The sequence below is a fragment of the Protomyctophum bolini genome (assembly GCF_963924005.1).
Source record: "Protomyctophum bolini genome assembly, chromosome: 5".
Lineage (NCBI taxonomy): Eukaryota > Metazoa > Chordata > Actinopteri > Myctophiformes > Myctophidae > Protomyctophum > Protomyctophum bolini.
In genome coordinates this window covers 43,642,715-43,652,337 of record NC_137866.1, presented here as the reverse complement: position 1 = coordinate 43,652,337, position 9,623 = coordinate 43,642,715, and the positions used below count along the sequence as shown (strand labels likewise).

Genomic DNA, 9,623 nt, shown 5'->3' with positions numbered 1-9,623 from the left:
AAACATGGGCTATAACCCATCGTTTTTTTATTTTTTCATTTTTTTCAAATCCTCCAAAATGATGAAAAACGGCGTGCTATAGTATGCCGTACGATAATAGTCATAGTGTGTCTGCTGTATGCTGCATGCACACATGGGCAGGACATGTATATTTGTGTCTCTTTATAATGCATGTAAAACACGACAATAAATACACTTTTTGTTTCCACCGCGCTCTGACTCCTCAACACTTTATTTACTTAGAAATGTTTTATTTTGCATATTCTGTCTGCATTTACTGTATGGCTTTGTTGTAAAGAACTATAGCAGTACAAATACATTGCTTGATTCCTATTAGCAGCTCTTTTTTCTGCAGCTGGGACAGACAATGGAACAACTCACTAACACAATAGGCTTAAATAGATCCTGGCACTAGGGTGTACTGCATCTCTCGATAGGCACGCACACACACGCACGCACGCACACGCACACACACACACACACACACACACACACACACACACACACACACACACACACACACACACACACACACACACACACACACACACACACACAGTCACAGTCACACACACACACACACACACACACACACACACACACACACACACACACACACACACACAGAAAATGCATGCACAGTCTGTGCATATAAGCCTACATTGTGCTTCTGTTTGTGTAGTTGTCAGCATACACAAACACACAAAACAGGTTTCATCTGTATTATATTGTGATTGCGTATCACAATTCAAAATATTCCAAGACCAATCCCAGGTTGTAAGAAGTCCATCAGTTGCCCCATGATTTTAGGGTAAAATATAATGAAGAGTGTCTCTACGAGTGACAATACAAAAAGAACATTACAGTGTTGCCTACCTTATTCATGGTCATTCTATTGTACACCATCATAATTGCATATTTAGTCCTTCTACTGTATATAATCATAATTGCATATTTAGTTCAACTGTGATTATCATTATGTAATAACTTACCAGCAGTACATAAAAAGGAGTAAAGGTGGATTGGACAGTCAGAAAGAGATGTCTAGAAATGTTATCTAGTTTTGTTGTCTTTTGTTCATTTAAGATACAAGTACAGGTACGGTATAGCAAAATAACAAAAAACATTATTAAACATTTGAACCTCAGAGGATTCTAAGACCATGGCTAGAAAGGTGATCCTATAAAGAACGGGTCATTGGATCTGTGCTCCTGGAGAAAGAGCCCACACTCAGCGTGGCTGGGACCATCCAGCGTTCTCTTCAGCATCGGATAGAATCCACCCACTCTGCACCGTCCGCAGGCTGCCTTCTGAACCCATTCTTCATTGTGAGGGTCGAAGATCCCAAATCAATTCTGAAATGTTCACCACCCCAATGTCAATCACCGCTCATCAGAAAAAAAAGCATCCAAAGGCGGCGATCTATCGTTCACATTAACCACTTAAGCCCGGCACTGTCATAGTGACGAAAACTGCTGATCTACAAGCTCACAACGCGTTGCATTGCGACACGTTGTTGATCCTGTAGGTGACTATTTTCGGCATAGATTAAGTATAGGCCTAGGATGTTTTAGAGAATTTTGGCCTATATATAACTCCCAAAAATAGGGACGGCCAGGTTCAATGTGGTTAATATCTACCACAACAACATACTGCATACTGTATATTTAAAAGCAAAAAAAAAAATAATAATACAGGAATGAGAGTGTTTTCTAAAAGCCCTTTGATTATGTAACACTCTCTCCCGGATTTAAACTGTCTCATTCAGATGATGTCACAGGTCATGGCGCCGCAGTTCCATTTTGCTCAAGTCACCGGGCTGCTACCCGCTGTCTTTTTTCCGGGGGGAGGGGGGGCTGCTCACTCACTGCATGCGGTCGGGCTGGTGGTGCAGAGGGTAGTGGAGGTAGGCGGCAGGGGGCGGAGCAGAGGCAGCGCTGAGCGAAGCCAGGGAAGCGTGGTGGACCGGGGTCGGAGGGGTCGGGGGCGCCGTGACAGTTGGTCCCGGGGTGGCGGGGGAGAAGCTGTAGCTGATGTAGCCAGCAGAGGGCGACGGCGATGGGGAGTAAGGGTACTGCTGCTGCTGCTGCTGCTGTTGTTGTTCCTGCTGTACCATGGCAGAGTAGTGGCTGTACGCTGCGCTGTAGTCCACACTGTAGGGGGAGGCCGCGGCGGGGCTGAGCTGGGACTGTAGCGCTGCCGCGGCCGTGGCGGGGCTGAGCTGGGACTGTAGCAGCAGGCTGGGCTGCAGGAACGACTGAGGGTAAATGTACTGCTGAGCGGCCTGCTGGGCGTACTGCTGGGCGTACTGCTGGGCATACTGCTGGGCCAACCTGGAAGAACAGCACACAGAAAGAACATTAGCCTATACTGCTATGCATTACACTGAATCTCTTTTGGGTTATTTAAGTCTGTCTGTTTGGCCTCTGCATGGCCCTGTGCCTAAGCAAGGACTACTACTGTGGGAGCTCCCATTAAACCTGATTGTTTCATCAACACTGTGGTCTCTCTTTTTTTAGTTTCATTGAAGATGAATTGCAGGGCAGGCCCCTCCATTTATTTAAGTCCAAAGGACTCGCTACTAGTTATTTAAACCAGAGGCAAGCACACATCAAGTACAACATATTGTGAATTGGTCCCACTCTGCTGCCACCATGGTGAGTTTTGTTTTACTTATATTAAATATAGTATTATTGTAGTTTAGTTATCTGATGAAAGATATAGATGTTTTATGTTTTTCATTATGATTTATTTATACATACGTATATCTTGATTCATCAAAGCCAGTTTATAAAAAAACTCTATTTGTCTTTTTCCTTGTGAAGAAATACTTGGTTCTAGCTTTACTGTTACAGTATGTGCCCTGCTGCCTTTAGTGATACATGCAGGCTGCTCTGGAATGCACAGGAGGCAAGGTAAAACCAACAGAAGTTACAGAACTGCCACTACAATTGCATTCTGTAACAAAGTAAATAGGTTAGAGAGAGAGTTAATTTGCCTGTATTATGTATCCGTAATGACTCATTGTTACGATGAGGTGTATGGAACATGGCATGTAGAAGGCTCCAAATGGTTCAACCTGGACTGTCACTGCGAGAAGAATTATATGACCTGCTGTACCCCCAGTACACCAGTTGTTAAAGGCAATTGATATTCACTTGTGAAGTGAGAAGCCATTAGATTTTCTAATGTTAAAGGTGAAATAAAATAAGTGTTAAATAGCTCTATATTCTGATTCTATTCTGAAGTGTTTGTTCAGTAACAGGGTTGTCCCTGTCTCTCTGGCTCTTTAGTAAACAGAAAATGCATTGGGATACCAATTTGATTCAATCAGGAACTCATACAGGATACAAGGTAATCTTATCTTATGGGGGTCCCTGGCATATCTTTTTCAAATGGCGGTCCGCTGGCTCATCAGCGGACTAAATACAACTAAATACAATTACTCAGGTACAATTTGTAATGGGAAAATGACATTTTTCAGTCTATGTAAGCTAACTGTTGACAGAGAAAATACTCTTCCACCTGTTACCAGAAGTCAAATACCTATTTGTGTTTATTCTAGTAGACCAGAGAAACAGCATGTAAGGGCATGTGTTAAGCCATATACGGTAGGGACATGTGTCGAAGGAGTGTCTTGTTGCCTTTTCAACCATATGTATTTTTATTCTTTTGGTACCTCTCGAGATGTATAAGAGAGGGGAAAAACCTGTGATTGGGAGTTGTCATGGAGGTGTTATGCTTCTCCAGGAGCGCTCTTGTAATAAACTCGTGATTGTGTTCTCCTCACTTTTGAACTTTTACATGATCTGGACTTCGACTTCTTTCCATTTTTGATCGTGAAAAATCCACTTCAAATGTCAAGGTACTTGAGTATTTCCATTTGTTAATACTGAATACTTCTACTCCACTAAATGTCAGAGGCAAATACTGTACTTTGTTTTAACTCCACTACAATAATTTGAAAACTTGAATTACAAGTTACTTTGCGGATTTGGATTATTAATACGAAACTAACATACAAAGTCATTTAACTAAACAACATGCTTTCAAGAACGTTTTTGAACACATTTGAAGCGAGAAATAGACGATGCAGTCCCCGAAAATTGATTCCATTCCAACACTCACTTCCTTGTTTCTGAGGCGACTTGCGACTGTGCGGGCCAACTTTGAATACTTTGATTACCGTAAGCAAGGCAATACTTTGTTTTGTTGTCACGTTTGTGTCAATGTATTAATTTGTGTATTATAAGTAGCCGTGTAATAAGTGGTATAATGTATGGCCGTGTGGTCATTGTTGATAGATAAGATAAATCACCCTGTCGGTGATTTATTTTTTGACCCCCAAAAGTCTGGGGTCAAGAATTAATTCGACATCCGCCAAGAATCATTCGAGTTTGTATCTTAAGGTTAAGTTAAAGAAGAAAGAAAAAATTAAGATGAAATAAGGTTAAAGAAAGAATCAGATAAAGAATGGTTAAATTGCTGTTATATTTCTCTCTACATGACACATGGACTTGGACGAGTCCTACAATGGGAAATATGGAAGTACTCAAATGTATACAATTTCACTATACTTTATTCTGTAATGTGCTGTTAGCTTCATTTTAGGTGTCCGTCTCTTTTGGGTTATTTAAGTCTGTCTGTTTGGCCTACAGTATATGCATGGCCCTGTGCCTAAACAAGGACTACTATGCACGCCACCTGGTGAAATAAAATAAGTGTTAAATAGCTCTATATTCTGATTCTAATCTGAAGTGTTTGTTCAGTCACAGGGGTGTCCCTGTCTCTCTGGCTCTTTAGTAAACAGAAAATGCATTGGGATACCAATTTGATTCAATCAGGAACTGTCCACAAACCAAACTTCTCATCTACATATAGTCCTTCTCACTTGTATAAATACGCCCGGCTACATGTATTTGGGAGACTTTCCTCTCATGCTGTTCAGGTTTCATGGGAGCTCTGATTGTTTCATCCTATTCTGTGGTCTCTCTTTTTTGAGTTTCATTGAAGATTTCCCATTACAGACCTTACATTTATTTAATTCCCTAAGGATTCCTACTAGTTATAAACCAGAGGCAAGCACACATCAAGTACAACATATCTAAGGAGACAACCATTGGTCCCACTCAGCTTCCACCATGGTGAGTTTTGTTTTACTTAAATATTGTATTTTTTATTGTAGTTTAGTTATCTAATGAAAGATAACTATAGATTTATTATACATACGTATATCCTGATATATCAAAGCCAGTTTAACTCTATTTTTCTTTTCCCTTGTGAAGAAATACTTGGTTCTAGCTTTACTGTTGTGCCCTGCTGCCTTCAGTGATCCGGGAACCATGATGATTGTACATAAAGGCAGTTGCCCACATACATGTAGGAGACAAGGTAAAACGAACAGAAGTTACATAACAGCCACTGGTTCCACTACAATTGTATTCTGTATCTGTAACAAAGTAAAACATTTAAAAGAAAGTGATAGAGAGAGAGAGAGTTAATTTGCCTATATTATGTATCCATAGGTTTAACTCATTGTTACGATGAAGTGGATGGACTATGGCATGCAGAAGGCTCCAGATGGTTCAACACTCAGTGCAATGACTGTAGATGCGAGAAGACTTCTATGACCTGCTGTGAGCCGTAAGTACCACCAGTTAAAGGCAATTGAGATTCACTTGTGAAGTGAGAAGCCATTACATTTTCTAAGGTTAAACGTGAAATATAAGTGTTAAATAGCTCTATATGTGTTTGTGCAGTAACAGGAGTGTCCCTGTCTCTCTGGCGCTTTAGTAAACAGAAAATGCATTGGGATACCAATTTGATTCAATCAGGAACTCATACAGGATACAGGGTAAACACATGGAATTGGAAGTGATGGCACAATGAAATGAGCAGACAAAATTGGAACTGGGACACTATAAAATTGAAGCATATAAATGGGTACTCTCCCCTGTTTGACTGAAATTGGCAAACCAGCTAAACTGTATTTTCTGTTTACCAGAAATATGAACAAACACTATATGTACATGTGGCATTGATTACTATAAATGCCATAGCTTTTTTTTTTTGTGGTGCAACCACTCCAAGGAACAGCAATGTCCGTGTTCACCTATGTGGCCATGAGCACCAGTATATGACTATGAGTACCAGTAGGGGCGCTGTTGTGCCAGAAACAGAGAGAGAGAGATAGTATTAGTGCTGCACTGTTGCCTGCTAATGAGAGAGAGAGAAAGAGAGAGAGAGAGAGAGAGAGAGAGAGAAGAGTAGGGGGGGGAGAGAGAGAGGGGAGTTGCACCACTCAGTTCACACGGGTGTGATGATTTTTTTTAACATTTTGATCTACCTTCAACTCTGTGATTGCAGAGACTTTTATACCGACTTTTCTGATCATTGTGTGATGAGGCTGGACCGGAATCAGTGTAGAAACGCACTGTACAGGAAGACCGAGCCCTCTGTACGATGCATACGTATATCCTGATATATCAAAGCCAGTTTAACTCTATTTTTCTTTTCCCTTGTGAAGAAATACTTGGTTCTAGCTTTACTGTTGTGCCCTGCTGCCTTCAGTGATCCGGGAACCATGATGATTGTACATAAAGGCAGTTGCCCACATACATGTAGGAGACAAGGTAAAACGAACAGAAGTTACATAACAGCCACTGGTTCCACTACAATTGTATTCTGTATCTGTAACAAAGTAAAACATTTAAAAGAAAGTGATAGAGAGAGAGAGAGTTAATTTGCCTATATTATGTATCCATAGGTTTAACTCATTGTTACGATGAAGTGGATGGACTATGGCATGCAGAAGGCTCCAGATGGTTCAACACTCAGTGCAATGACTGTAGATGCGAGAAGACTTCTATGACCTGCTGTGAGCCGTAAGTACCACCAGTTAAAGGCAATTGAGATTCACTTGTGAAGTGAGAAGCCATTACATTTTCTAAGGTTAAACGTGAAATATAAGTGTTAAATAGCTCTATATGTGTTTGTGCAGTAACAGGAGTGTCCCTGTCTCTCTGGCGCTTTAGTAAACAGAAAATGCATTGGGATACCAATTTGATTCAATCAGGAACTCATACAGGATACAGGGTAAACACATGGAATTGGAAGTGATGGCACAATGAAATGAGCAGACAAAATTGGAACTGGGACACTATAAAATTGAAGCATATAAATGGGTACTCTCCCCTGTTTGACTGAAATTGGCAAACCAGCTAAACTGTATTTTCTGTTTACCAGAAATATGAACAAACACTATATGTACATGTGGCATTGATTACTATAAATGCCATAGCTTTTTTTTTTTGTGGTGCAACCACTCCAAGGAACAGCAATGTCCGTGTTCACCTATGTGGCCATGAGCACCAGTATATGACTATGAGTACCAGTAGGGGCGCTGTTGTGCCAGAAACAGAGAGAGAGAGATAGTATTAGTGCTGCACTGTTGCCTGCTAATGAGAGAGAGAGAAAGAGAGAGAGAGAGAGAGAGAGAGAGAGAAGAGTAGGGGGGGGAGAGAGAGAGGGGAGTTGCACCACTCAGTTCACACGGGTGTGATGATTTTTTTTAACATTTTGATCTACCTTCAACTCTGTGATTGCAGAGACTTTTATACCGACTTTTCTGATCATTGTGTGATGAGGCTGGACCGGAATCAGTGTAGAAACGCACTGTACAGGAAGACCGACCCCTCTGTACGATGCCGTGTGAACGGGTTGGGAGGTTCAGGAAGAGGCTCGATCGGGGGTGACCCCTGTAGCGGAAAGTAATACTGTACATGAAGAACGACCCCTCTGTACCACCATGCTCCGTTGGTACACAAGGGGTGAGCGGTGTATAGGAAAGCAATACTGCTATGTGTGTCAGGCTTACTGTACATCTGCTTGAAATACTGATCCTTATTTCCAGTAAAATAAATGACCAACAAGCATAGTTGCCTAATCTCTTGCAGATTTGTCCACGTCTGTGCAAGTTCATCAGGATACAATAAAGGTTCCTAACGTTTAGAGTCCAATAAGTCATTGTATACCATTTTCAATTTAGTCATTTAGCAGACGCTCATAATCCAGAGCGATTTACATTAAAGGTATATTCAGTGATTTCACTTAATTCAAATATCACTTCTTTTTTTTGTTTTGTTGTGATAATCCTCCCTACTAATGAATGAGAAACAACAGCAAATGCCTAGAAATATGTAATGTAACAGACAAGATTTGAAACGCAATGTCGATTTAATTTTATTTCTTTTGTTTTTTTGTTTTTTTTTCATGTTTGTTTGTACTGTATGTTTTCTTTTGTCAAAATTAATACATTTTTAAGTGATAAAAAAATAAAATCCTCCCTACTATAGTGTGCTGACCATATAAGGAGTTCCTCCCTGTCCCCAGTTAACCCCTGGGGGGGGGTCAAAAAAAACCTTAGGTTTTGTTTTTGGCTAAGTGGCCCAGCCTTCCGCCAATCATGATCGAGTGGGGGCGGGCCTTGGTGTGTGTGTGTGCTGTTGGCCTGTCACGTGTCCCCCCACTGTAGTGCGTGCATGTGCACATCTTGTTACCGGGGTGGACCAGGGTTTTTTCCAAATCACCCAAATCACTGAATGCTCCTTTAAGCAAGAACAAAGAATAAAAAAGCATGGTAAGGAAAGGAAAGGTACCATGTTTACCCAGGGTAACTGGACTAAGCTCAAGAACTTGTTTACAGCCAGGCCCTGCTCATAGAACATTTCATGGTAGAGGTTCAATGCCTTGTCCAAGGGCAATTCAGCGGTGGTAATTTTAACGTGCCGGTCCGGGGATACGAACTAGCGACCTTCCGATATCAAGACCGCTCCGCAAACCGTTCGGCCACCGCTGCCTCAAATACATCAAATACATACAAAGTAGTTATCATGAATCATACATAAGCTAAGAGTGTAACAGTGGAAAATCTATGTAATGAAATATATATACTATATAGTGCTATGTTTACATAAAATAAGGTATAGGTAAAGTACTCAAATGTATAATATTTAATTATAGTATTGCTAGTTTATACTTCTTCCACCGTCACCAGAAAAGGTATAAATATTAGATGTTACTGTTGTGTGCACACGCACAAACACACGCACGTACGCACGGCACACACACAAAACTATTTGTGTGTGTGTCTATTTACACACTGAACCACTCTTAAACAGGGCACCCTCTCATTTAAATAGCACTTATCACCACCATTGCTACATGACTTAAAATAGATTTCTCCCTGTTGTATAAGATTAATTATCGCTGAAAAGGTTTTCTTTCTTTCTTTAAAGGTTTAGCACATTTAAAAATGCAAAGCTAACTGATAGATAAACTAATATATAGCTGGTAAATAGTTCAAAACAATATCAGGCCACAAAAACAAATATGATTTGATGATGTTTCTTAAATATTATGTGAAAATGTCAGAATTCAACCGCTGCGACTGTCGATATAGTATAGCGTATAGCTAATGATTCACTTCATGAAATATTGAGCAATGAATATTCAACTGAAACTGAGTCTCTCTGTCTCTCTCTCTCTCACCAAACGCACACACACACACACACACACACACACACACACACACACACACACACACACACACACACACACACACA

General features: G+C 40.7%; 1 protein-coding gene across 1 annotated transcript in view; it reads right to left on the bottom strand.

The window, feature by feature from the left end:
• Positions 1–214: 214 nt before the first annotated feature.
• rbm38 (RNA binding motif protein 38) overlaps positions 215–9,623 on the bottom strand; it is a 26,748-nt gene continuing 17,339 nt past the window's right edge. The window contains exon 4 of the mRNA XM_080762724.1: positions 215–2,333. Coding sequence (XP_080618850.1) covers positions 1,865–2,333 — 469 coding nt within the window. The 3' untranslated portion in view covers positions 215–1,864. The remainder of the gene's footprint in view (positions 2,334–9,623) is intronic.